The sequence below is a fragment of the Arvicanthis niloticus genome, chromosome 24 (assembly GCF_011762505.2).
Source record: "Arvicanthis niloticus isolate mArvNil1 chromosome 24, mArvNil1.pat.X, whole genome shotgun sequence".
NCBI lineage: Eukaryota > Metazoa > Chordata > Mammalia > Rodentia > Muridae > Arvicanthis > Arvicanthis niloticus.
Window position 1 is genome coordinate 5,666,458 of NC_133432.1, and position 27,890 is coordinate 5,694,347.

Genomic DNA, 27,890 nt, shown 5'->3' on the forward strand with positions numbered 1-27,890 from the left:
ATGTCCGAGTGCTGGGATCAAACCCGAGGCATTGTAGTTACCACGCAGGTATTGAGCCACAGCCACCTCCTCCACGCTAAATGTTAAGGGGACATCTTATATAAAAACCACATGGAGCCTGGCAGTGGTGGCGCACGCCATTAATCCCAGCACTTGGGAGGCAGAGGCAGGCAGATTTCTGAGTTCGAGGCCAGCCTGGTCTACAGAGTGAGTTCTGGGACAGCCAGGGCTATACAGAGAAACCCTGTCTCAAAACAAAACAAAACAAAAAACAAAACCCAAACCACATGTGGGAGCCTTCCACCCACACCCCCAGATACCCTCCGTATCAGATACCCAGCTTTAAGACTCTAGGGACTGGGACCACACATGGACTGGGTTTCTTTCAGTAAAGAGGACACAGAAGTTCAAGCAGTCAACTCATCTCATTTCCAGTTAAACAAAAATGTGTCTGGTGAGCCCGCCGACACCTCGGGCCCTGCCTGTGCCCGGCTCCCCTCCTGGCCACTGAAGGGTAACCAGGAAACTCCCATGCACGCTTTACTGACTTTACTAAAAGTTAAATAAACATACAGGCTTGCCCATGGTTGGCTGTAGGCTGCAGGGGACTCTGGCTCTCCAGACCGACAGAGGAGCCTGCTGGAGGCCAGGTTCTCTGCAGTAGGCCGGGACGAGACAAAGTCAAGTGTTCTGTGGTTCTCATGGCTGCTCAGGACCCTGGATTCCTCAGAATGGCTGCCAGGCTCCAGGCCACTTAGGTGGCTTCTCTCTTCTGGACTCGGCACCCTCTCTACTAGACACTGCTCAAGCCTTGACTTCCGAGTTCTGCAGGTCACTCTCATACCAGGAAGGAAGTTGTCAGGGCCCTGCTACAGGCAGAGGAGCTGATTTCCCAGGTTGTGGCCTTGGTATGAGTTACATGCCCTAAGCAACAGGGGTGACCCACCTTAGCCCTGAAGTGGCCTTTCTAGTGGAGGCAAGATGCCAAGTTGGCATCAGAAGACACATTCAAGGGACCAAATGCCCTGCAATGAGGTCCTGGGACTGAAGAAGGGATGGCCTTGGCAGGGAAAAGCCTAGGAGAGCCCCCGGCATGGCTTCGCCTCAGCTCCCAAGCAAAACAGCTGCTTGCAAAATCTCTGTGGTGGGGAGGGTAATCCACAAACAGGCACATGGCTCTCTGGTGCAGGGTGGGATGGCCTGGGGAGGCACAGGAGACAGAAGGCAACTGTGTTGATCTTGGGGCCTCAGCTCAGCACAGATCCTTGAGGGCCTGCAGGCTCTGACTGGGGGGTTCCAGCATCACAGGCTTCCGCCCTTCTGTTCCAAGCATTAAGTTTTCTATTCTAAACAGCAGGGATGATGGTCCAAAATACTGCCCAGATTGGGCTGTCCTCCGGCTCCTTGAGGCTTCTCAGGCTGAGACACCTCAGAGCCATCCCTTTCTGATGGCGGAGGAGCAGCTGTGGCATGAAGGCATAGACTTCTGGGAAGGCCAGCAGCCTGCGTCAGGTGGCATGGCAGGCTCAGATATCCTCCAGGCAGCGTGGTTGTGGCCCTTCTCACCCCCTGTGCAGGCAGTGCAGGCTTTGGGGACCCAGCTCCTGGGAGGCTGTCACCATGGTTACTGGGAGGAGGAGGCCATCTGGGTAGAGATAAAAGTCTCGATGACACCATGGTTGGATGGCAGCAGGTGGCTGTGCCCGTTGGAGTCAGAACTCTGGTACAACACCAGGCTACTGGAGGCTACTGCAGAAACAAATGAGGTCACTGGCTGTCAGCCAAGCCCCTGCCATCCCCACCCCACCTGCCCAGCTCTTAGGCATGCTCCAGGGGGAGAGCAGGGAGCACATTCTGAATCAACAGATTCCGGCATCAGAGTGCCTGCTCTGTTGGTCAGAGTCAAACACCAGTGTGGCTGTTACTTGGAGGTGCAGGGCCTCGTGCTTGCAGACAGCCCCTCAGGAGGGATTTTGTAGATGGCTTCCAGTAAAGAGTTTACCCTTGACTGTGTGGGTGGATCACATCTAATCAGAAACCTTAAAATGGAGTGAAACTGGAATTTCCTAAAGAAATCCGTCATCAAGATCATAGATTCCCCGTGCTTGTGTCCCAGCCTGCTGCTGGACTGTGGGCAGGCGACAGATGTGCACACCCCACAGCACACTCTCTGAGAGTTCCAAACTGGTGAAGTGGCAGAGAGATGAGCCCTGGGACTCAGTGGGGCACAGCCTATGTGCCACCACATAGCCGTGGGAGATGGGACAGGTCCCTCACCTTGACTCTGCAATTGCCCATCTGTCCAATGAGACTAAAGTGTCTCCAGGAACTGCCATTTCAGCTCCAAAGGCCAGTTGGGGGGGTCTGAGGCTCCAAGGGATAGCAGCTTTCCTGGAGTCGGACAGGGACTGGGGCGGGGGGGGGGGGTGACATCCGCTGTCACACAAGAAGACCAGCCCTTGCAGTTTCCCAGATGAGGCCAGAGAGCTGAGAGAGCTGAGTTTTCAATGCTGGCTGCTCATTTACAGAATGTCAAGCCCCGAGCACTGAGGAGATGGCACGGTGGGCAAGAGTACTTCAGGGCAGGCGAGAAGGTTCAGCAGGGGAAGGTGCAAGCCACCAAGCCTTATAACTCATAACCTCAACTCGATCCCAGGGCCCGTGGCTGAAGGAGAGAACTAACTCTTCAAAATTGAATGGCCTCTGTGCTCCACACACATCACACACAAAACATACAGTTAAAATAAGTTTACTTTTTTTTTTTGTTTTGTTTTGTTTGAGACAGGGTTTCTCTGTGTAGTCCTGGCTGTCCTGGAACTCACTCTGTAGACCAGGCTGGCCTCGAACTCAGAGATCCGCCTGCCTCTGCCTCCCAAGTGCTGGGATTAAAGGCATGCGCCACCACTGCCCAGCAAGTTTACATTTTTTTTAAAGTGGCATAAAAGCACAAGGAACTGAGCTTGAATCCCCAGCACTCGGGTAAAAGCCAGCTGTCTGTCTGCATACTCTCCTATGACCCCAGTGCCAGGGGATACAAACAGATCCCCGAGCTCAAGATAAGACAGAGCTGCATAGAAAGACACGAAACCTCCTCCTCTGGCCTCTGCACGTGCAGGTAGATGTGTACACTCACATGCATGACACACGCATGCACACGTGCGTGTACATGCACACACACACACAGCCCTGAGATCAACCAAGCCACAGGGGTGTCACTCCTGGCTTCCATTATTCCTCTACTGCATCTGGATGCCTGACCTGTCCTCTGTCAAGTCAGTGAGCTGTGCCCTTAACTTCAGTCCCAAACTACTGCATGCACTGCTTGGCATGCCGCAGGCACTCATGCAGCAGCCACTGCACACACCACCTATCTACTACTGGGAGACACCAGACGGCTCACCTGTGGGACTGGTGCTGAGCCGGTGGGCAGGCTGCAGGTGCTGGATATTCGATGGGTCCTGGCTGGGGATGTGGATGGTGGTGGCTGGAGAGGATGGCTCATGAAGCCCAGGCTCACTGGAGGCCTCTGTGTCTGAGGTGAAGACCTAGGGAACCAGAATAACCCCCCTGAGCCCTTGGACATGGGAGCGGGCAGCTCCCGTGGGGCCGGGCTTCAGGAGGCAGGGCCTTACCTGCTTGGTGGGTGTGAGGCTTGCAAGGGTGCTGAGGTTGGTGTCTGTGATCAGCATGGTCTGCGGAAGCAGGCTTGTGTGCGTGTACTGGGCCACCTCAGGCTTGTGGCTGTACAGGGCTGGGAAGAGAAGGAGCAGATAGCTGTGACTCCTCGGAGCCTTCCCTGGAGGCCTCAAGGGTGAGTACCCTATGGGAAGTGGGCATGAGGCCTGATGAACACCCGGATGGGGAGTGCTTGGGGATCCAGGTGGGAGAGACGGACCCATATCTTTCCCATGACAGCTAAGCCGGATGGGGAGCAGCTCGGAGGAAGGGCCAGCACCATCTCCAGCTCATTTTGTGTACTGGGCTTTATGTGTTTGTTTCCGAGACTGCCCCAGGTGGACACAACCCCAGCTATGTAGAAGCAGAGGCATCGCGCCGCGTTGCTGGGTACAGGCAGTGCATTAGACACCGACAGCTGCGCTGGGTGCAGGCGGTGCTGCTGTACTGAGCACAGGAACTCTCCAGTACTCGGTGTCTGACCCTATGCAGAGGGACCACTGGAGCAAGTATGAGTGCTGTGGTGTGCAGCGCAGGTGCCGCTGTGCCAAATGCAGGCCTCTGAGGGAAAGGCTGGTGGCTTCCATCTGGGTGAGCAGGGCAGAGGCCAGCAATACCTGTATCTCCAGGGCACCTCCAACATGTGCCTCATTATTTCACCGCTAAGCCTCTCCAAGAGACCTAGACACTCGCCAAGCACATAGCAGGGGCATGCTGTCCCAGGAACTCAGCCAAAATCAGAGCACCCACACACAGAGAGACATAAGCTATCAGCCTCACACTGGCCCACAAGTCTATAGGCCCAGTCCATGCTGAGGTCCAAAAGATCTGAACCCAAAGCTTTGCATAAGGTTGGTCCCCCATGGCCCATCTTGTGGCCAGCCTTATGCAGATCTGACATACATGAGGCTGCACGAGCATGCGTAGATGCATATGCATGCGTTCGTGTGCGTGTGTGCGTGTGCGTGCATGCGTGTGTCTGTCTATATACAGGTGTAGGCATGTGAGGCCAGAAAGTTCTCCCACTGGCTGGCCTGAAGCTCACCAAGTAGGCTAGATTGGCTAGCACAAGCCCAGGGGTCATCAGTCTGTCTCTGTCTCCTTGGCTCTGGGATTACAAGAAGCACACACCACTATGCCCCCCCTCTCCACATCCCCACCTCCACCCCTGTGGACTCTTTTTGTTTTGTTTTTGTTTTTGTTTTTGGAGACAGGGTTTCTCTGTGTAGCTCTGGCTGTCCTGGAACTCACTCTGTAGACCAGGCTGGCCTCGAACTCAGAAATCTGCCTGCCTCTGCCTCCCAAGTGCTGGGATTAAAGGTGTGCACCACCACCGCCGCCGGCTCCCTGTGGACTCTTAAGGATGGAACTCTGGTCTTTAGCACTAGCTGACTGAGCTGTCTCCCCGTCCCCCACTCCCAACCCCACAGGAGTCTTTAATCTACTTCACGTAGTACCCGTCTTTTACTGCAGGAAAAACAAAAACAAACAAACAAACAAACAAAAACAGCATTCTGTGGACAGTGAAACCCAAGGGAACTGGGAATAACCTGTAACCCACAATCTATCCACAAGCCAGCTTTCTAAACGTGGCAGAGTCATGAACTGACGTGCGCACAGCCCCAAGGGCTTCCGACAAATGCTGTGGCCTGCACTCGACCACATGGACAAGCAAAGCTGGGGGCATGACCAGTGGACACCAGCATCGCACACATTGAAAAGTTCGCACACAAGCTCCTGCGTGCACACACACAAGCAGACTGCAGCACCCGCTCCCTGCCTGCCTTGTGCCTACCAGCCAACCTGTCTGTAGCTCTGTAGCCCACCTCTCCCAGGCCAACCAGAGGGATGCTCACCGTGGGGGCTCTGCAGCTGGGCCATGGTTGCCATGAAGGGGCTCTGGGCCACATGGCTCTGTACGGGGGGCATGAGAGGCTGCTGATAGGACGGATGTAGAGGCTGGGAAAACTGGACTGGCTGCAGGGTGGTCAGGCTGCTTCCCATGCTGTTGATGACCGGCACACTCTGTGCTTGAGTGGAGGCTAGACCTGTGCAGGACAGGCAGGAGTCAGCAAAGCCTCCCACCTGCATGGTCTCCTTAGACCCAGCCCAGGGCCTCTGAGGGACACTACCCCTCCTCCTCAGAGCCTGAGGGTTAGAAGAGGAAGGGGAGGGGCTAACACACATTTAAGTGGCCTTGAAAAGTCATTCTCCAGGACTTCAGCTCCTGGAGTTTTGAGGTTGTCAGGCTATGTACCCAGGAGCCCTGGGGGTTCCGAGGCAGTGGTAAAGCTCTGGGCTTAGCTCTCTGATCCCCTGTTCTGGCAGCTCCCCGTGTCTTACACATTGAGTTCCTGGCTATAAACTGTTAAAACTCAAGTAAATAAATAAAACACCCCAGACCTAGAAAACATCATACACGGGCTGGAGAGATGGCTCAGCGGTTAAGAGCACTGGCTGCTCTTCTAGAGGTCCTGAGTTCAATTCCCAGCAACCACATGGTGGCTCACAACCATCTGTAATTGGATTTGATGCCTTCTTCACAATAAATAAATAAATAAATAAATAAATAAATAAATAAATAAATAAATCATACACATGCACCCTTAACCCTGCTGTTTCCCCACTATCTTCTCAGACTGCTGTCTGGTAATTTCTACACTACGCTTAGTGGGTTTGTTTAGTTTATAGTCTGGAAGTGCCTAGCCGCAGGCTCTCAGAAAGTGGATGCTGTGAGTCCCAGTAACTCTCTCCAAATCCCAGATTCCGTCCAAGACACAGAAGCCCCACTCCCCCCACCCACTTACCAATGACCAGGGTGGAGGCGCCCGTGTTAGTGAAAGTGGGGCCCAAGGAGGCGGGCTCCCCGGGCCCGATGGTCATGACCCCAGGCAGCGAAGCCATGATAAGGTTCTGTGGCTGCTGGTTGAGACCCGGAGACGTCTGCTCCAAGCTGTGCAGTGCAGTCAGGGTGCTGACAGGAGGCAGGGGACCTCCCGTAGCCGAGACCTGTGAGGATAAACCAAGTAGAGCTGGAGTGTCCCCATACTGTCTCCTCCCAGCCACAGAGAGTGGAGCCAGGAGGGGCTCCCACACAGGACAGGGCGGCTCTCTCACCAGCTTGGCCTCAGTGCTCAGCAGGCTGCTGGGCTCCAGGCCTGTGGGGGATACTTGGTGTAAGGCCGCAGACACTGTAACTAAGGGACCGCCACTGCTGGACGGTACCTCGGCTGCCTCGCTGGTTGCAGACTGTCCATACCGCACACCTAGAGTGGGGAACAGTGTCAGCACCCCACTTTCCCGTCCCACGGACCCTACCACACCAGAGCCTACTGGTTTGCTCAGGCCGGCACCCCATCTTTCCTCCTGTGCTAACTGCTTCCAGCTCTTTTAATGCATGGCGCTCTGTCACCCCCACTACTTGGCGTGTCCCCCTTCCCCGCCACCCCCCTTGCCGTTCAGAAGACACTCAAAGAACAATGGGGCTGAGCATAATCGGGGCTCAGAACTAAACAAATGAACTGAGTTGAGCAGAATGGACCTCGATTGGCCAAATTAAATTAAATCTCCTCAGATAGGACCAAAAATGAGCCGAGCTAGATTGTGCTTTTGCTGCGCTGAAAAAAATCAAATCAAATCGGACCAAATCAAATTGAGTCTTAACAGTCAACCTCTCATCCCCATGTCCCCAGATTCAATTGTTGGGTCAAAAGATTTGAAAAAAAAAAAAAAAAAAAAAAAAAAAAAAAAAAGAGTTCACATGTGTGCCGAACACAGGTAGGTTTTTCTCCTTGTCACCGGGCCCCAGCCAATACAGTGTAAGTGTCCACATCGGGATTACACTGTATTGGGTTTCACACCCATCATCTGTGTGCGCGGATGAGAGGTGAATACTGTATACCTGTCTGCAAGAGGTCCCGGCCCCAATTCCCAGGCACCAAGGGATGTAAAATGAACTGGATTCCTCCGTGGAATTACTTTGGTCAAATGGAATGGTTTGAATGGGGAATTGGTTGGATTAAACTAAGATTTGAATGTAATTAAGTGGAACTGAAATAGTTCGAACGAAGTAGCTGGAGGTGTGTTAGGTTGAATAGAGCGGGCTGGGTCAGGAGGAGAGTGGGGGGTGGGGGTGGGGGATGAGCCAGTCGGGATCCAGCTAAGGGAGGTGGGCGGGGTGCACGGAGAGGACGCAGAGGAGTGCAGCTCACTCTGTAGACCAGGCTAACCTCGAACTCAGAAATCCACCTGCCTCTGCCTCCCAAGTGCTGGGATTAAAGGTGTGCGCCACCACTGCCCAGCGAGCGCAGAGCATTTTGCTGGTGGCTGCTACAACTGGGAAGTCCCTCCCTCCCTTCTACCCACCCGCTTCTCCTTTTCATCTCCCATTCCAGTTTCCCTACCCCACAGCACTCACCGTGGACCTTACTGGGAGAGAGGGTGGTTGTGGGCAGGCCGGGGGAACTGTGGGCAGGCAGCGCAGGGCCCGGGCCAGGCCCAGGTGGAGGCCCATTATACGTGTCCATGGCCAACTTGTGCCGAAAGGCTTCTTCCTTGCGCCGGTTGGCAAACCAGTTGTAGACACGCACCTCCGTGACAAGGTTGGAGCCTAGCCCCTGTGCCTGCGATGGTGACACCCCCCTCTGGATGCACTCCGCCCTGCAAAGATGGCACCGGTGAGCCTCCAGGCCAGGCTCAGAAGAGGGAGGACAGTGCTGAGATGTGGGGTCTACCTTAGGGCTGGATTACAATACCAGCCCTGCTGTGTGACCTTGGGCAACTGACTTAGCCTCTCAGAGAACAAAATAGCCATAGGGTAGAGGAGATGAAATGAGATGAATGGCCCCAAAGTGTGGCTCGGGTGGGATGAGGGTTCAAAACAGTGTCCAGAAACTTACTCCTCTCCACTGACGGACAGCAAGAGCTCTCAAGGACTGCTAAGGCCCCCTGAGGACCCAGAGACACCTTCCCTTCCCCGGCTTAGCCTCCACCCTGGTGGGCGACCACACTACCTATTACACTCCTCCACCAAGGTCTCTCGCTCTTCCTTGCTGGGGTTCTTCTGCCTCTCGTAGGCCTGGAACAGAATCTGCTGGGATGCGGGACCCCACTTGAACCGGTTCCTCCGCCCCTTTTTGGTTGGCAGCTCATCGCCTGTGGGTTCTTCGATGAGTCCGCCCTGCCCTGCGTGGGTGAATTCTGTAGGGACAGAGAGAGGTGAGGCACTGACCACTCTCATCTCTGCTTGTCAGCTCATATGAACACACCACACACACACACACACACACACACACACACACACACACACACACACACACACACACACACCACTCTCTCTTTCCCAAGGTGCTTAAACACAGCAGTTGGCAGCTAAGACTGGAATCGTCCAATCAGGACATGAGCCGTGAATCAGCTGGTAGCGAGCTTGCCTAGCCAGTACCCACGCACGCACGCAAGAAATCTTAGTCCAATCCAAAGCCAAGCCCCACCCGGTGCTAAAAGGGGACTTGAATACCAATATTCAAGAGGCAGAGGCAGGCAGATTCCCTGTGAGGTCGAGGCCAGCTTGGCCCAGTCACACCCACCCACTCACAGGGCCTCTGAGGTGGCCATCTTGTTTCTGTCCATGCTCACAATGGTTACAGGAGCCATGACCAAGACTTGAGGTACCAGAAACCATAGTTTGGCCCCCTAAACCTGAAACACTCGTTTTTGTATGTGTGTATGTCGCGTTCGTGTGTGTGTGTGTGTGTGTGTGTGTGCGTGCGTGTGCGTGTGCCCACCGTGGCCTGAAAAAGGTGTTAGAGGTGACTGTGAAACACCTGAGGTGGGTACTAGGAATCGAACTCGGGTCCTCCGGAAGATTAGCTTTTTACTATGTAATTCTGTCTGTCCTAGAGTTTGGTAAGTACACCAAGCTGGTCTGGAATTCACAGAGATCTGCCTGCCTCTGCCTCATGGTGCTGGAATTAAAGGTGTGCACCACCATGACTGACCCTAAATAAAATAGGTACTTTTTTTTTTTGTTGTTTGTTTGTTTTTGTTTTTGTTTTTGTTTTTTCAAAACAGGGTTTCTCAAAATAGGTACTTCTTAAAGATAATGATATGATAAGATCAGAGTAAGGAGTTACCAAGAAAATTAAAGTTAAAACGACAATACAATACCACCGTGGGTACCTCATGGCTAAAATGAAGAGACCGACATTAATAAGTGTTGACAAAGATTTCAGAAGCATCTAGAATGTTGAGACCACGATGGTTAAAGTGCAAAACCACAGTGACCGGGCGGGAATCACTAACACCCAGGAATCCCACAGCCACCAGGACCGTGTGTGCACTTCACCTAAAACCACAAGTCAAAAATGTTCAGAGACGTCCTGTTCTGCAGAATCAAGAGATCAGAAGCAATCCAACCGTCCACTAAAGAGGAGTAATCTCTCCTCCACACAAGGAAATGGACTTGACCCACACAACTAATAATGAAGCCAAAGAAGCTACTACAGATAGCGCAGTTGTGAAGACTTCAGAAGTAGCCGGAAGCAGCCATGTTGGAAGTCGGGACTATGCTTGCCAGGGACAGGCCGATAGGAAGCTCCTCGCTTCTTCATCCACCAGGAGGCTGTGTGGCTATATTAGGGTTTGTGAAATGCATTGAGAGAGCCAGGTGTTGTCACCCATAACTAAAACTCCAGCCCTCCGGAGGCTGAGGCAGGAGAATTGCTATGACTTTAAAACCATCCTATCTATGCTGCATAGCAAGTTCCAGGCAAGCTGGGGTTATAGGGAGACCTTGTCTCAAGAAGGAAGAAAAGAGGCTGGAGAGATGGCTCAGTGGTTAAGAGCACTGGCTGCTCTTCCAGAGGACCTGAGTTCAGTTCCGGGCACCCACGTGGTGACTCACAACAATCTGTCACTTTACTTCTGAAGGATCCAATGCCCTCTTCTGGCCCCCATAGGCACCAGGCACACAAACATAACTTATGTTGGTGAAACACCCACACACATAAAATAAAAATTTAAGAATACAAAAACTTCTAGGCTGCAGAGGACACATCTACAAAACAACTCCTGCATGTAAGGCTCAGGATTCATTTTGGACTTTGGGCAGAAACGGAAGAGCCGGAGGATCCGGGAGTTTGCTGTGAGATCGTGTCTCTTAGGAACGTCTTACACCCAAAGTCTCACCAAGACAGCTGCCTAAACATGAGCAGAACAAGGACAATAGACAGACGACAGGGTGGACAGGGGATAGGGCACTAGAGGCCTCAGCACAAAAAGTAAAGGCCACCAAGGAATGCTGAGAGCAGAATAGGCTGCCCCAGGGAAGAGCACGCCGATTGGTTATCCAGTACCACGTGATCAGTCCTGCAAGCATCCACAAATAACATTGCACAGACCGAGCAGGTAGGGGTATATGGGGAGGGGCTTGGTGGGAAGGAAGGGAAGGGAGAGATGATGTAATTATATTATAATCTCAAACATAAAAGAAAGAGAATAAAAACAAACAAGCCGGGCAGTGGTGGCGCACGCCTTTAATCCCAGCACTTGGGAGGCAGAGGCAGGCAGATTTCTGAGTTCGAGGCCAGCCTGGTCTACAGAGTGAGTTCCAGGACAGCCAGGGTTTATTCTCCCTTACACCATCAGCTCAGCATTTTACTCAACCCTGAACCTAGCACACAGTAGGTGCTCAATTAATACCAGTTATTGCTGGGTTTAGTTGTTTGCATCGTATGCCCTATGTTTCTTTTTTATTGTTGTTGGGGTTTTTTGTTTTGTTTTGGTTTTTGTTTGTTTGGTTGGTTGGTTGGTTTTTGAGACAGGGTTTTTCTGTGTAGCCCTGGCTGTCCTGGAACTCACTCTGTAGACCAGGCTGGCCTCGAACTCAGAAATCCACCTGCCTCTGCCTCCCAAGTGCTGGGATTAAAGGCGTGCGCCACCACCGCCTGGCTTTGGCCTATGTTTCATTATCTCCTCTCTCCCATCCAGCAGTGAGTTCCTGGAAGGAGCAGCCCAGTGTGTGTATCTGTAGACCCCGGGGCCCATCCCTCATCCCGCTCTCTTCCCTTGGTACCTTGTGCAGAATGCACATTAAGTCTAAGGACGAGTTTCTGGTGCCTCTCCGTCTTACGTGTCTGTGAGATGGGGGAGGGGATGACGCTCCCACCCTATGAGCTGTGGAGAGCTGTGGGCCACCCCATTATGAGCCCCTGCCAGGGAGGAGGTTACTTACGCTGAGCTACCTCTCGCTGCTTGCGGACGTACCACGTGTACAGAGCGGCCCGCTTCTGCGTCTTCATGGGGGTGCCCTTGTTGAGGTGCTGGGACAGGTGGGACTGGTTGAGACCCGTGGTGTCCACCACCTCCCGCTGGGGGATGTTGTGCTGTTGCAGGTACGACTTGACCATCTTTGCCACACGCCATGGGTCCTCCCTGGAAGGGAGAAAGGACAGGGTCTGCTCGATGGCCCTTCCTGACACCTAAGGTGAACCTGGGGTTCTGGATACTAGGGCTGTCCTCTGTAGGTAGGACTTGTACACAGGTTCCATATCAGGACGCGTGTGTATACATGAGCAGATTCCCACTGGAAGTTGTGCCAGCCAAGTAGGGGAAACCCTCAGCTTATGACCCTCTCAGGGGTCCTCCTCTCTACTGAAACTGGAAGTTATATGATGCTTTTTGAAGAGTATGTGTGTGTGTGCGTATATGTATATATACATATGTATATGTAAGTATTATATGATGCTTTTTGAAATATATATGTGTGCATGTATGTATGTACATATGTATGCATGTGTATATATACACATGCATGTATACATATACACTTATGATTATGTGTGTGCATGCATGTACATGCATATATATGTGTGTATGCATGCATATATGCATGTATACATACACACATATATGCACATACATATACTTATGAGTATGTGTGCGCACACTCACACAAGTGCACGCATGTGCACATACACTACAATATGTGTGTGGAGCTTAGGTCTCCTTGCACCTTTACATGGGTCCTGCAGATTGAGCTCAAGCCAGCAGACTTCTGCAGCAAGTGCGTCTACCTGCTGAGCCATCCCACTGGCCTCTTAGGTGGGCTTTAAACAACCGTTAACGGTGGGAGAACTGTCTGGTTCCCAGAACCCACAGTGAACCTGACACAGAATATGCCATGGATGGTACACAGGTAGGTGAGTAGTGGGTGGATGGATGGGTGGGTGGATGGATGGATGGATGGATGGATGGATGGATGGATGGATGGGTGGATGGATGGATGGATGGATGGTTGGGTGGATGGATGGATGGATGGATGGATGGATGGATGGGTGGATGGATGGGTGGATGGATGGGTGGATGGATGGATGGATGAGTTGATAAGTGGATGGATGAGTGGATGGATGGATGATGGATGAATGAATGGGTGGATGGATGGATGGATGGATGGGTGGATGGATGGATGGATGGTGACCTGTTTGGCTGTTTGTTTACTATTTATTTTTAGTCAACTTAGCACAAGCTAGAGTTATCTGAGAAGAGGGGAACCACACACTGAGAAAATCCCTTACAAGATTGGCCTGTAAGCAAAACTTTGGGGGCATTTTTTAAATTCTGATTGATGTCAGAGGGACCAGACCACTGTGGGTGGGGCCACCCCTGGACAAGCAGTCTTGGGGAATATAAGAAAGCAAGCTGAGCAAACTATAGTCCTCCACGTCCTGTGCTTCAGTTTCTGCTCCCAGGCCCCTTCCTTGAGCTCTTCCCCTGACCTCCCTCCATGATGGAGGACAACCATAAGGTGAAATAACCCTTACTTCCCCAAATTACTTTTAGTTATACTCTTAGTCACAGCAATAGAATCCTGATGAAGATGGATGGGTAGACAGTGAGTAGAGAGATGGGAGGTTGAACATGTAGAGGAAAAGACAAATAATTAGCTTGCTGTATGAATGGTAGATGGATAGGTCAATAGGTTGACAGCAGAGGACAGACAGACAGACAGACAGGCAGGCAGGCAGGTGGATACACAGATGGGGAAACCCCTGAGAAAAAAAGAAAGGTTGTGAAATATGAACTATCCCAATTTGCCATCAGAGCCACTGAAGCTTAGAGAACTTGTGTCCCTTGTATCTTTTGCCCAAGGGCTGTGCGACAGGGCTAGCCCAGCAGAATCCAATTCCATCCAGAGCAGCCATCTCTAAGGAGAGCCACCAGGCAGAAATAACACGGAGTTAATTAAAATGCCGAAAAGTCTGGCAGCCATCTGTCTGCTCTCCCGCAGTGCTGGTCTGGAGGGAGGCATTGAAGTCGAGTCCTGGGCTAATGGGGTTAGAACTTGGTATGCAGAGCCATCTTTGCTGCAAATATGGGTGCCCAGGAGCCAGAATCCCACTCTGCAGCCAGGGAGGGTCCCCCAGAAGACCACCTAAGGTTCATAGCTCCATCCTTTCCTCACTGCTGGAGTGTGTTTACAGACTGCCTGCTCAATGAATGACCTCTTTTTTTTGGGGGGGGGGGGGAGAGAGAGAGAGAGAGAGAGAGAGAGAGAGAGAGAGAGAGAGAGAGAGAGAGAGGTGAGTTATAACAGTCACTTGTCTCCATCCACCATGCGGTCTGGAGGATCGAACTCAAACTCTTGCCAGCAGAGCCATCTCACCAGCAACCTCCCCCCACCCCCATATGCCGATATCAGTAAATACACCTCAATCCACCAGGCTGGAAAGCTCGTGCGCCCCCTCCCTCCTCTGCTTCTAAAACTCTTGAGATTTTACACGCAAGACAAACAGCATCCTTAGAAAGTGGTTGCTTCCTTGCTTGATGCGGCAAACAAGAAGTCCACCCAAAAGACACTGATGCTATCCCAGCAGCCCTTGCAGCCCACTGTATAGCCAGACAGAAGGCCTGCTGGGATTTCTGCTGTGCTGCTTGCTGCTCGTTTGACGTTAGAAGTGAGCAAAGAGAAGCCAGCTGTAGTGTCACACACTTATGATCCCAGCATTAGGAAAACTGAGGCAGGAAAGTCTTTTAAGTCAAACTAGCCGGAGTTACGAACAACGGGTATTCTTGTCTTGATGGTTCACACCTGTAATCTCAGCATGTGGGCAGTGTAAGCAGGGAGACTGGGTGTTCAAGGCCAGCATCAGCCACATAGAAAGGCTAGCCTGAGCTACAGGAGATCTTGTCTCAAAGGAAATATTTTTCTCCTTATGTTTGTGTGTCTCTGTGCATGTGTGGTGTGTACATATTTGTGGTGTGTGTGTGTGATGTGTGCGAAAAGAGATTTCCCACATACTCATGTAGCCATGAAATGTCAGAAGACTGTCAGAAACTTTTTAAAAAGTATTTGATACATTATAACATTATGTAACACACTATATACAATACAGACTCCTCGGCGTCTTTGGGAGACCACTTTCTGGACCCCAGAAGATAAGAAAACTACAAGTGTTCAAGCCCTTACATAAAACAGATGACATTCTAGTTGGGCGCAGCATGCCCTTGTGACTTTAGCCTTCAGAGTCCAGGGCTAGCCTGAGGTACGTAGTGAGACCTTATTTAAAAAAAAAACAAAAACAAAACAAAACAAACAAACAAAAAAAAAAAAAAAAAAACACAGAACCAGGGACATGGCCCAGTGTTTAAGAGCACTTGTTGGTCAATCATGAGGACCAGAATTTGAACCCTAACCCCATATCTGGTCTCTCACAAATGCCTGTAAATCCGGCTCCCAGGAATCTGTCACCCTCTTCAGGCCTGCAGTAGCAGCCATGTGGATGTGGCAGTCACTCACACAGACATGCTTACAAATACATAATAAATAAATACATCTTCATCCAAGCCACTTTTAATCCTGCAGAGGCAGGTGGCCAGCCAGGTCTATATAGTAAGTTCCAGGCCAGCTGGGCTGCACAGTGGGATTCTATCCCCAAATTAAAAGCAGGTGGGCTAGGACTTACATGGAGCCTGGGCAGATCCTGCTTTAATCAGCTTGGCTCAAGTCAGCAGTGATACCAAATGGCCACTCACTGAGTAGTTACAAAGTAGCAACAAGAAAACAAAAGATCGAAGCGATACAATCTGTACGGCATTCATTGGAGAAGAGATTTAAAAAGGTTTTTTTTTAGCCCCCATCTGGTTGAACTGGGCAGGTTTGGAACTCAGCAGACCGCAGGCTACATCTAACTTTTCAAACCAAAGACAAACTGAAACCTGTCCTTAGCTCTCTGAAGTCTGCCCCACAACCCCCACCCCCACCCCGCCGCCTCGCTCACCTCCTCACCCCCACCCCCACTTCTGTCCCCAGAGCCAGCTCTGCTTCACACCCTGCACCTTAGTAATGTGGTTCTCAGATGCAGAGCTTACCAGGGCTGCTCAATTTGTGGGTTTTTTGTTTGTTTGTTTGTTTGTTTGTTTTGTTTTGTTTTTGTTTTTTTGTTTGTTTGTTTTTGTTTTTGGAGACAGGGTTTCTCTGTGTAGCCCTGGCTGTCCTAGAACTCACTCTGTAGACCAGGCTGGCCTGGAACTCAGAAATCCACCTGCCTCTGCCTCCCAAATGCTGGGATTAAAGGCGTGCGCCACCACTGCCCGGCGCTTTTGGGGGTTCTAACAACCCTTTCATAGGGCGTAGCCTAAGACCATTGGAAAACACAGATATTTACAGGACGATTCAAAGCAGTAGCAAAATTACAGTTATGGAGTAACAACAAAAGTATTATTTGATGGCTGGCGGTCACCACAATATGAGGGTCCCAGCGATGAGAAATATTAAATATTAAAGGGTCGCAGCGTTAAGAAGGTTGAGAGCCACTGACTTAGACTCTTTTTCCTCTTTATCAGCAGCTACCAGATGGGCACTGGCGCAATGAAGGTGGCCCAAGTAATCTAAGCTAGCACAGTAACTATTACAGGATGCATGACTCCTAGGGGGAGGTGCCTGAATCTCGCTTCCAACCTAGGAAGTACGCTTGATTTGAACACTGGCCTCCACCTACGACAAAACTCAGGTTCAGAAAAGTGAAATTTTGTCCCCTGTCGGTGTAACTGGGGCTCAAGAATATTTCTTATCGCTCGTACCCCAGCCACTTCTCCCCTCCCCCGGCCATGTTTGGGGGTGCCTCTTGAAGCCTCACCCCTCCTCCATTTCCTGGGTGCCAGTCAGGGCTAGGAGGGAAGTAGGGACAAAGTCCAACCTGTGCTTCTGCAAACATGTTTATCTGGTGACCTCCCTTCTCTAGCAAGGGCAGCCCGCGCCCCGCTCCCCTCCCTCCTCTGGAGGAAGAGTGGGTCACTTAGCTGTCATTGCAGGAGTGAGGTCCAGCGGTAGCGGGGGGGGGGGGGGCTTTCTTAAATTCTGCCCATATGTCTCTGATTCATACCGTCTCTGACCCCTTTCCCCCCTCCTCTCCTCTCCCCCCTCTTTTTCTTCTTCCCTAATCTCAACCCCTCTCTCCCTCCCCCATCTCTGTCTCTCTTTATTTCTGCTGCGCTGGGTCAAATAAAACAACAGATGCAGTAACCACCCTTCACAAACACCGGAAACACTTATAAACAGAAGGCAAGCATCTGAACGGAAGCACAAGTGTTCAAACTCATAGGAACTTTGAGAGGTCTCACTATAGAACCTTAGCTGGCCTGAACGCTCACACATCCTGCCAGCCTCTGCCTCTCCAGAGCTGGGATTAGGGGTGAGCGCCATCACATCTGCTTTTTAACAACCGCAAAGAGTCGTTATAAAATGCCAGACAGAGCCAGGCATGGTGGCACAGGCCTGTCATCAGCACTCCGAGAGGCTGAGGCTGTAGGGTAGGGTCATGAGGTCTTAAAAAGTATATGAAAAATAAAATTGCCAGAGCCACCACCACCATCATCACCACCATCACCATCATCAAAGCCATGGTCCTATGTGTCCCTGACCCGTAGCAGAACCCAGAAAGACTGAAGATGCCCTGCCCAATCATGGAGTCAAACAGGTTCCCAGCTTTGGGCCTTTGGTTCTCTGGTACCCAGAGCCATGGAGCTAAGAGACTAGACTGAAGAGCCCCTCCTCTAGAGAGGAAGCTGAATTCTCAGTTGGGGCCAGGGTCAGACTTAGATCTGAAAAAAATAAAAAGTCCCAGCTCTGCTACCCACTCTCTGAAATTGTTTAACATCTGTGTCTCCCAAGTCCTTCATTTATAAAGGAAGATTAAGGCATTTCCTATTTCAGGCTGGGGATATAGCTCAGCTCGTGAGCATACATGAAGCCCTGGATTCAGCCCTGGAATCACATAAAACTGAGCATAAACCAGGCTTAGTCGTTCGTGCACACCTATAATCCTAGCATCTAGGAGGCAGAGGCAGGTGGATCTCTGAGTTCGAGTCCAGCCTGGTCTACAGAGTGAGTTCTAAGACAGCCAGGGCTACACAGAAAAACTGTTTTTAAAAAGAAAGTCAGAATACAAAACAAATAAATCAGATATGGCGGCACAGAACTATAAATTCCCCACCCATGGGCAAGGGCAGGAGGGTTGGGAGTTCAAAGTCATCCTTGATAAATTGAATTTGAGGCTAGTCTGGCATGCTTGAGACCCTACCGTGCATGGGTGCATGCGTGGTTGCTTGTGTCTGTGTGTGTGCTTGTGCCTGTCTGTGTGTGTATGCCTGCCTATGTGTCCATGTGTATGTGTGTGTTTGTGCCTGTTTATCTGTGTGTGCATGCATGTGTGCTTGCATGTGTGTCAGTGTGAGTCTATTTGTGTGTGTGTGTGTGTGTGTGTGTGTGTGTGTATGCATGTGCCTGTGTGTCTGTGGGGGGAAGGGGGCTTGTGCCTATGTGTCAGTGTGTGTGTGTGCATGTGTGCATGAAGGTGTGTCTGTGTGTGTGCATGTGTATGATTGTCCCTGTGTGTGCATGTATGTGTATGCCTATGCATCCATATGTGTCCATGTGTGCGTGCATGTGCATGTGTGTATAAATATGCGTGTGCATGCATGTGCATATGCATGCATGTGTGTATGCATATGTGTGTGCATTCATGTGCATATGCGTGTGTGTGCATGTGTGTGCATGCATGTGTATGCATGTGTGTGTACATGCATGTATATATGTGTGTGTGTGTTTTAGAAACTGTCCAGAGGGGAACCTGAATTTAGTACATTTTTAAGCCCCAGTGAGTTTCAAAGCCTGGCCTGCAAAAGGATTTCTGGTCAAGCTGAGCAGTAAGAACATCTGGGGATGTTGGGGGGTTGGGGAGGGGATGTGTGTGAACATGCCAAGACAACAAGGAACTGAATAGCATTGTGCAGACATAGACAAAACCGTCACACACACCCAAGTCTGGCCTTACTACTTAAGGAAGTCCCTTCACTTCACTGAGCCTTCCTCTGCTCATCTGTAAAATGGGACCATTCAAATGCAATCCTGCTTAGCTGAGTGGCATGCTGCTCTCGAACCTGTGGCCGAGTGCTGTCTTCACCATTCTGCAGAAGAAACTGGGACTCTGGGACAGTGCCCGCCTAACTGTCTGCAAAAGGACAGAGCTGGCATGGGAGCCAAGGCGGGCCACTGTCTGCAGCACCCTGCATGCTGCCCAGCTGGCTGCTGAGTTCCTGGCCGGGAGACCCTTGTGGCAGCTTGGCTGGGGCTGGGGCATCAGGAAACAGCAAGGTCGGGGTTTAAGCAGTTGGCAGATAGGAAGGTCCTGCAAGGGCATCCAGGATAGAACTCTGGGTCCCAAGTGCTCCCCCAGGGAGGAGTAGGAGGTACGCTGGGAGAAGTCTAGTCTCTTGATCACTCACTTATGCCTGGTGTCTGTCATGGTTGGATGAGGGAAGGGATTGGGTGGTGACATCACGAGCTTTTCCCTGAAGATGTTTCCACATCAGGACACAAGGAATGAACACAGAGACAGATAAAATAAGGAGACAATTAGGGGACAGGAGAAAGCAGCCAGAAGCAGCAAAGAGGAACTGGGGTACAGCCCTCAGGCAGAGAGGCCAGCCAGGGTGCTAAGAGCCAAGGAGGAGGTCGGAGGAGGGTCCTGAGCAGGAAAGACTGGGGCAGGCAACGCTGGGTGGAAACCAGAATGTGTGCGCATCCAGGACCAGCAAAGCCAGCATCAGCGATGGAGATGGAGCAAGCGGGGGAGCATAGGGAAGCTGGGCAGAGGGGAGGGCATAGAACTAGAACTAAGAGAGAGAATTTGCCTTTCCTCTGCTTGCTGACACTGAAGCAGGAGAGAGAAAGGGTCTTGCCCAAGGTCACTTGGTAGACAAAAGATGGAGCTCTGGCGAGGAGAGCTGAGGCATCTGCCGCGGCCTCACACGTGATGCTCATGGGGTTGGGGTGGGATCCGAGACCCCAGACCCACCTCTCCATCTCCCAAAGGTAGATCTTGGAATCAGCAGCTCTCATGAGGAGCTGGTCCTTTCCACAGCCTCTTCCAGCCTCAACTTCTCCACTAGCCAGGCCCTCGCCAGGGGTCCTCCAGCCCTCTCCCCAGAGTTCCTAGATCCCCCACCCCCACTCCCCGGTTCTGAAACTAGAGGCCCCACTTTTTGTCCCTGGGGACATTTTCAGGTCCCCTTTGTTACCTGAACAATAAGTAACCCGGGTAGTTAGTTATAAACTCCACAGGAACAAGGAGCTGGTTGATAATTTATAGCAACATCTCGAATTTAAATGGAAAGCAAATAGCTCCCTGTTAGCATTAAAGAAAAGCAACCTGGGAGGGAGCACTCCGGCCTCCTCCCAGATCAGCCTCTCTCCCCTACCCCTTCTCCCCGCTGCTCAGAGACCCTCTCTTTTCTTGGCTCCTCGGCTCTCTCAGCTCCCCCAACCCTCTTCTTCCATCTCATCCTCCTCACCGCCCCTGTCCTCTCTGCCTCCAGGATTATGCTGCTCCCCCCCAGGGAGCACTTTGAACTCTGCTCCAGCTGCTTTGGACCAAGCTCCCCTCCAGCCCCCACTGCCCCCACCATGGGAGCTGCTGATCAAGAGGGTTCCCACCTAGTCAGGTAAGAAGACCCTTGGCACCCCTGGCCCCTCAGCCTCATACTAAGCCCCCTAGTCCCCACTGGGGCCCCTGGACAGGTCAGGCTCAGCTCCACCTTATCCAGGTTTCTTGTGCCCAGGTTCTGGCAGTACTTGGCCCTTTGCCCCTCCCCTGCAGCGAGGCAGCCCTTTGCCCTCCACTTTCTGCCAAGTCAGGGGGCCTGACTGCACCTCTGCCCCTTGCCCAAGGCCCAGGGAGGCTTCCTGACACTTCCAGAAAAGCCGAGATCCACCAGCCCTCCCCCTACCCCAAGTCAGGATCAGGACCTTGGACAGAAAAGAGGCTGCCTCACGAGTGTTCTTGAGAGGCTTTCTGCAAACTCCTCAGCTAGCTCTCAGGCCCCTCCTTCACAGTCCCTTTCCCCATCTAAGCCTCAGTTTCCCTATCTGTAAAGCTGGTTTATTAATCACTTCCTTCTTGGGGGGGGGCTCATCTCCATATTATGGGGATTTAGGCACTCAGAAACCCTTACAGAACATAGTGCGATAGGGCGATAATCTCAGGGACACTGTGGAGGCTTTGGGAATTTGGGGGTGGTAGTTATTCCCCACAGTCCCCAAGTTACCTTTCTCTCACCTTGGCGTTCCCGTTCTCCACCCCCAACTGGGCATCTCCCAGTCAGCGTCCCCACAAGTTAATGATCACAGGCCTTATCAGAGCCTTTTGCTATTTATAAATTTATAAAACAAAAGAAATAATAGCATGCATGGGTAATTAGTAACCAGGGAGGCTTTGCTGAGGAGAGGGGAGGCATTGAAATTGGGACCCACCCAGCACTCCGGGAGATGGGGAGCCAGACAACAGATGGGGGGGTCTGGTACAGGGAGGCCTCTAAACCTGCTATCCGACCAGGTTGGGGTCAGGGGGGAGCAGCACCTGGCCATGCAGGGGAGCTGCCATCTCTCAGCTCCATCTGCCTCAGGTAAGAAATCCAAGCTTACCCAGCCAGATGCTTAAGGCCCTGGCCGATCAGGAAATCCCCGAAAACCCCAACATCAGCCCGGCCTCCTCAGGGGCTTTTGGGCCCCCAAACCTGAGATCTGACCCCTAGCAAAGAAGGTAGAATTTGTGGGAGCACAAAGGACTGGGGAAAGATTTCTACCACCCGATGGTTCTCCACCCATTTTCTTGGGACTAACTTCCTTTGTCCTCCCGTTTCAAAGTGACCTCAGGCCTGTCCCTGTGTTCTAAGGACCCGGGGTGCAAACAGGTAGCCCATGGATACTGGGTATGTAGGACCAAACAGAGAGATAGGTTCGGCAAGAATCCCTTGACCACCAGCCTGAAGACCATAGCTCCCACGACCTCTAGACGGGAAATGGAACTTGCCAGGAACATAGAACGGTCCGCTATGAGTTCCTTTCTGGGTGCTGGGGACAGGGTGGGGTCCTTACTGAAGAAGTGACTCCACCACAGCTTTCTGGTGGGCTGCCTCCTCTGGGCTGAGGTTCTCCAGCTCTTTCAGAATGGGTGGCGCGAAGTCTTCCCCATCGTCATCCGTGTCATCTTCGGAGCCACGCGTCTCCCCCAGGCCATTGGGCAGCTCGGTCAGGTCCCCTCGACTCCCACCGCAGGACTCCCCCTTGTCCAGGGGACCATCTCCAACCATCAGGTAGGGCCCTGGCTCCCCCAAGGCCTGGATCAGAGCCTCTTTGCTCAGGCCGGACTCGAGCAGGGCAGCCAGGAGCTCCGTCTGCAGCTGGCTCAGCTTAGAAACCATGGCTCCGCTGCCACCAGGCCACGCGGCCCAAGGCCACTGAGCTAGCCGCCTCCCCCACCCACGACCGGTGTCTACCTGCCGGCAGGCTGGCAGTCAACGAACCAGGCTCGCTGCACCCACTGCCCCCCCAAATCCCACTAGTGAAGCCCTGTGGGCACCCCCAACCCCCAACCCTGGCCCCAGCGGCCGTGAATCAGGGCCCCTGCCTGCTCTGTTTACATTGGAGCTGGGGAAATTCTCCAAGGTTCATATTTATCCGTGCGCTTAGCGAAGGGACTGAACTTTGGACTTCAGCCTTGCAAGTGCAGGCCTCATGGCAGTGAGAGGGACCGGGCCCGGGAGCCATGGCCTGCAATTGGGAGTGAGCAGAAGGGCGGGTGGGGGAGGTGGAGCCGGGGCCAGGGGCGCAGGGATAGAGGCAGCAGGAGCCAGGAGGCCTCTGGGAGCAGCGCTGGGTCTCACTGCCCAGGATGCTTTCGGGCCGGCTCAGGAAAACTTTAAAGCCTGCAGCTTTGGGCCCTGGAACAGCGGGAAGCCCTGGGCCACTGGGCCAGTTCTCAAGGGCAGAATCAGGTCACATTCATTTCCTGGAGTGGGGTCACTGCACCTCAGTCCTAGCCCCACACCAGACTTCTCAGGGGCGAAAACCTATGTCAGCTTCTGTGTTGAGGATCTTACTGGGTTACAACGCGTTGTTTCTTATCATTGCATGATCCCAACCAGGACATGCGTGTGTGTGTGTGTGTGTGTGTGTGTGTGTGTGTGTCTGTCTGTCTGTCTGTCTGTCTGTGTGTCTATGTATGTCTATGTGTGTGTGTGTGTGTCTGTCTGTCTGTCTGTCTGTCTGTGTGTGTGTCTATGTATGTCTATGCGTGTGTGTGTGTGTGTATATATGTATATGTCTGTGTATGTATATGTCTCTGTATCTATGTGCGTATGTATATCTAATTTATGTGTGTGTGTGTATCTGTGTGTCTGTGTGTATTTGTGTGCCTGTGTATCTGTTTGTGTGTCTGTGTGTATCTGTTGGTGTGTGTCTGTGTATCTAATCTATGTGTGTGTATATCTAATTTATGTGTGTATCTGTGTGTCTGTGTGTGTGTTTATCTGTGTGTCTGTGTGTATATGTATATGTCTGTGTGTGTATATGTCTCTGTGTGTCTGTGTATCTAATCTATGTGTGTGTGTGTATATTTAATTTATGTGTGTGTATCTGTGTGTCTGTGTACGCACATGTGTATGTATTGTTTTTTGAGATAATGAATCATACTTTGTACTTCAGGTTGACCTTGAACTTCTGATCCTCCTGCCTCTACCTCCCAAGTTCTGAGATTACAGTCCTGTACCACAGCTGAGGACCAAATCCAGGGCCTTAGATACACTAGGCAAGGGCTTTACAGAGAGCCCCAGCCCCAAATAGACCATTTTAATATTTCTCAAGTATTACTTAATGAAAGCACTTAATTTTTTTTTTATCTTTGTGTGTGTGTGTGACAGCTAGAGGTCAGGGCACAACTGCAGGAATCCTTTCTCTCTCTCTCTCTCTCTCTCTCTCTCTCTCTCTCTCTCTCTTCCACCCTGTGGACCCCAGGTTATCTGACTTGGCCATCAGCATTGTTACCTGCTGCCGAGCCATCTTGCTGCCTTATGAAATATAGCGTGTCAGCAGCTGTATTCATATCCCAGCATGCAGTGCATCATCTGATCAATTTAAACCACTTTCATCATCCCAAAGAAACTGCACGTCTGCTTAACAGCCGGTCCCTGTGCAGGTCTCTGTCCCGGCCCCTGGCAGCCATGGAGGACCGAAGCTCACTTATCCAGAGCTCGGGTCCCGTTAACCCTTCAGTAGTGAATGGTGGGGTACTGTTGCAAGGAGACCTGACATTTTCCCAGGCATCCATGGATGGCTAATTATGTATGTTCTGTCCACGTTTCAGCAAGGCTGCTAGGAACATCCAATTTTTATGTGAACATGTGCATTCCAACCTTTTGGGTTTTCTCATTAATTTAAGAAATATAGCACATGGACAAGGTGTTCTGGACCAGCCTGGGCTACATACTATAAATTAATTGGTTTAAAAAATGTGAATAAAGTATCACATTTCCTTGAGGAACAGACCCATCCTTCCCTTGCTGCATCCTAGCGAGTCCCCAGGGAGCTTGACCCTCATCTTCCCCTGTGTTCTTTGCTTGGTGAAGAGAGTTGCCCCTAAACTCAGCTGTTTCCAGAACCTTCAGGGTTCTTTGGAGCCAGGGTCAAGTTTTGCAGTGGAGGAGGGAGAGGACAAGGCAGTACCCAGAAAGCCTTCAGGCCAGCATCAGGCAAGAATGCAGTTCCGTGAGCCAAGCACATGACAGGCGGCCATGTCCTCCTCCCACAAGCCCTTCTCCATGTGTGGTGCTCCACACAGGATTTCTTCTCAGCACTGGACACACCAAGAACGTTGAGAGCTCTCGTTGAAATGATGTTATTTTTGACAAACAGTGTTAAATTTTAAAATAAAAATAAGATGAAATGTTAAAAGGGGCTGGAGACGTAGCTCAGTGGTAAAGCACATCCCTGGCGTTCATGAGGCCTGGGTTCCATCCCCAGCACACACATTTAAAAAAATAACTAAGTCGGGGCTGGAGAGATGGCCCAGCAGTTAAAAGCACTGGCTGCTCTTCCAGAGGACCTGAGTTCAATTCCCAGCAACCACATGGTGGCTCACAACCATCTATAACTCCTGTTCCAGGGGATTCAACACCCTCATTCAGACACACACATGCAGGCAAGACACTAACTCATATAAGGTGAAAACAAATAAATAAAAATAAATAAATAAATAAATAAGTTAAAATTTAAAGTAATTTTCATGGTATTTCATCAAAATGAAATTTTATTATAATTATATATAAATATAATCATTCTGTTATTATAATTAATATATTACCTTTAATTATAATTAATTTTAAATTATTTTATTGTTTGCTTATTGTGCTGGCTAGCTTGATGTCAACTTGACACAAGCTAGAGTCATTAGAAGGGAGGCAACCCCCAGGCGGTGGTGGCACACGCCTTTAATCCCAGCACTTGGGAGGCAGAGGCAGGCAAATCTCTGAGTTCGAAGCCAGCCTGGTCTAGAGAGTGAGTTCCAGGACAGCCAAGGCTATACAGAGAAACCCTGTCTCGAAAAAAACAAAACAAAACAAAAAAAAAAAAAAAAAAAAAAAAAAGGAGGCAACCTCAGTTGAGAAAATGTCCTCACTAGATTGGCCTGTGGGTGAGCCTCTGATGAATTTTCTTGACTGCTGATTCATGTGGAAGGGACGAGCTTATTTGGGATGCTGTGCCCATGAACAGGTGGTCTTAGATGGTGTAAGAAAGCAAGCCAGAAGGAGGAAGACAGTAAGCAGCAGCTTCCATGGCCTCTGTAAGCTCCTGCCTCCAGGTTCCTGCCCTGACTTCCCTCAGTGATGGACTTTGTGATCTGAGAGTTGTAAGTTAAAATAGACCCTGTCCTCCCGTAGGTGCTTCCTGTCAAATGTCTTATCGCAACAATAGAAACTTAACCAAGACATCATTTGCTTTCTGTTTTTATCACATGTATGTATGTATGTATGTATGTATGTATGTATGTATGTATTGGCATAGGTAGGAGGTGCTTCCCATGGCGCACATATGGAGTCGGGAGACAATTGGGGACTACTCTCTTTCCACTTCTCCTGGCCTCTGGGTCCAAACTCAGGTTCCAGGGATCGAGCTGAGTTTGTCAGACTTGCGTTGCTGGTGTTGAGCACCTTCGTCACAGAAGCCTCTTGCTGGCTCTACTTGGTTTGGTTTTGAGTCAGAGTCTCACTTTGAACCCTGGCTGTCCTGGAACTTGCAATGTAGACCAGGCTGACCCTAAACTTAGACATCTGCCTGCCTCTGCTTCTGGAGTGCTGGGATTAAAGACAGGAATCACTTGGGGTTTTGACATTTTAAATCTTATCCTATTATTTATTTGTTTGTTTGAGATACAATCTTTCTCATAGCTGAGTTTTTGTTTTTTAAAGATCAGATTTCACTAGGTAGCTGAGGTTGACTTCAAACTCATAATCCTCCTGCCTCAGACTCCCAGTTGATATCATAGGCGTGTGCTATCATGCCTGACATAATTTTGATTTTAAAATGTTTTAATCAGATGGAAGCAGGAGGGCAGGAGGATCATAAATGTTTTTGGTTGGTTGTTTTTTTGTTTGTTGTTTGTTTGTTTGTTTTTTGAGACAGGGTTTCTCTGTGTAGCCCTGGCTGTCCTGGAACTCACTCTGTAGACCAGGCTGGCCTCGAACTCACAAGTCCGCCTGCCTCTGCCTCCCAAGTGCTGGGATTAAAGGCATGCGCCACCACGGCCAGCAGAGGATCATAAATTTAAGGTATGTTTCAGCCACATAATTAACTTGAGGCTAGCCTGGGCTACAGGTGGGACCTTGTCTCTAAACAAACAGACAAAAAAGTCCAGGTGTGGTGACACAGGCCTATAATCCCTCCCAGCACTGAGAAGGCAGAGACAGGCAGATCTCTGTGAGCTTAAGGCCAGTTTGGTCTACAAAGAGGGTTTCAGGACAGCCAGGGCTACATAGTGAGATCCTACCAAAAGAAAGAAAGAAAGAAAGAAAGAAAGAAAGAAAGAAAGAAAGAAAGAAAGAAAGAAAGAAAGAAAGAAAAAAGGAAGGAAGAAAAAAAGAAAAACAAAAAAACAGTTTTACTCTTTCACTGTTTATTTTTGGTTCTATTTTCTACCATGTGACCAGCTGCCTCATGTCCCTGTGGTCCCGACTCCTTCACTGTGCTGAGGAACTCCTACCCCAATGTTGAGCCAAAATACACCCTTCCCTCCCTATTACGGGCTGTTCGGTCAGGTGTCAATCACAGCAACGGGAAGAATAACTAAGCAGGCAGTGTTGACTGGCTTCTCCGTTTCCGGACTGTGAGCCTCATGACGGTAGACTCTTCTCTGATTTGTTCACAGATGTAGTCAGAGCCTGGGGATATGGCCTAGAACATCTAAACGGGAGATGGTCAATAAATGTTTATTAAATAAATCTCATTACAACTAACCATGTTTTGTGGGGTTTTTTTTGTGGTGTGTGTGTGTGTGTACTGTATGTGTGTAAGGTGTGTGTGTGATGTGTGTGTATGTGTGTGCTTGTGTAAGGTGTGTATGTATGATGTGTATGTGACAGCAAACGTGTATATGGTGTGCGTGTGTATGATATGTGTGTGAGGGTTTGCATATGTGTGTATATGTGATTTTGTGTGTCTCTGTGTGTGTGTGCTGTGTGTGCTGTGTGGTAGTGAGGTCTAATCTACTCTATGATTTGAATATTTTCCTAAAAGTTTAGAAAACCATGTCAGTGCAGTAGTGTCTCTGGGTCTCCGGCCTCACTGAGAGCTCTGTGTCTTCATTTCCAGAGTGGACTGATGTCCAGAG

At 50.7% G+C, this 27,890-nt stretch overlaps 1 protein-coding gene and 1 long non-coding RNA gene across 8 annotated transcripts; one reads left to right on the top strand and one right to left on the bottom strand.

Annotated features, from left to right (window-relative positions):
- Nucleotides 1-1,020: 1,020 nt before the first annotated feature.
- Hnf1a (HNF1 homeobox A) lies at nt 1,021-23,183 on the bottom strand. 5 transcript variants are annotated; one of them, XM_076922502.1, is made up of 10 exons: nt 22,106-23,183; nt 11,906-12,105; nt 8,688-8,874; nt 8,093-8,334; nt 6,793-6,941; nt 6,483-6,684; nt 5,532-5,723; nt 3,633-3,751; nt 3,401-3,545; nt 1,021-1,645 (listed from the first exon to the last, which is right to left on the bottom strand). In XM_076922502.1, the coding sequence occupies exons 1-10, from the start codon at nt 22,429-22,431 to the stop codon at nt 1,563-1,565; spliced, it is 1,845 nt and encodes a 614-aa protein (XP_076778617.1). In that variant the 5' UTR covers nt 22,432-23,183; the 3' UTR covers nt 1,021-1,562. The 5 variants fall into 5 exon arrangements, with proteins under 5 accessions (XP_076778617.1, XP_076778616.1, XP_076778615.1 ...); XM_076922501.1 differs by having other exon boundaries at nt 1,021-1,746; XM_076922500.1 differs by having other exon boundaries at nt 1,021-1,749; nt 22,106-23,182.
- On the top strand, nt 18,907-27,516 carry LOC143437611 (uncharacterized). Of its 3 annotated transcripts, none has more exons than XR_013106984.1 (2): nt 18,907-20,673; nt 25,778-27,516. It is a non-coding gene; the product is annotated as an uncharacterized LOC143437611 (long non-coding RNA). The 3 variants fall into 3 exon arrangements; XR_013106985.1 differs by lacking the exon at nt 18,907-20,673 and adding an exon at nt 21,504-21,633; XR_013106983.1 differs by lacking the exon at nt 18,907-20,673 and adding an exon at nt 22,186-22,323.
- Nucleotides 27,517-27,890: the final 374 nt, after the last annotated feature.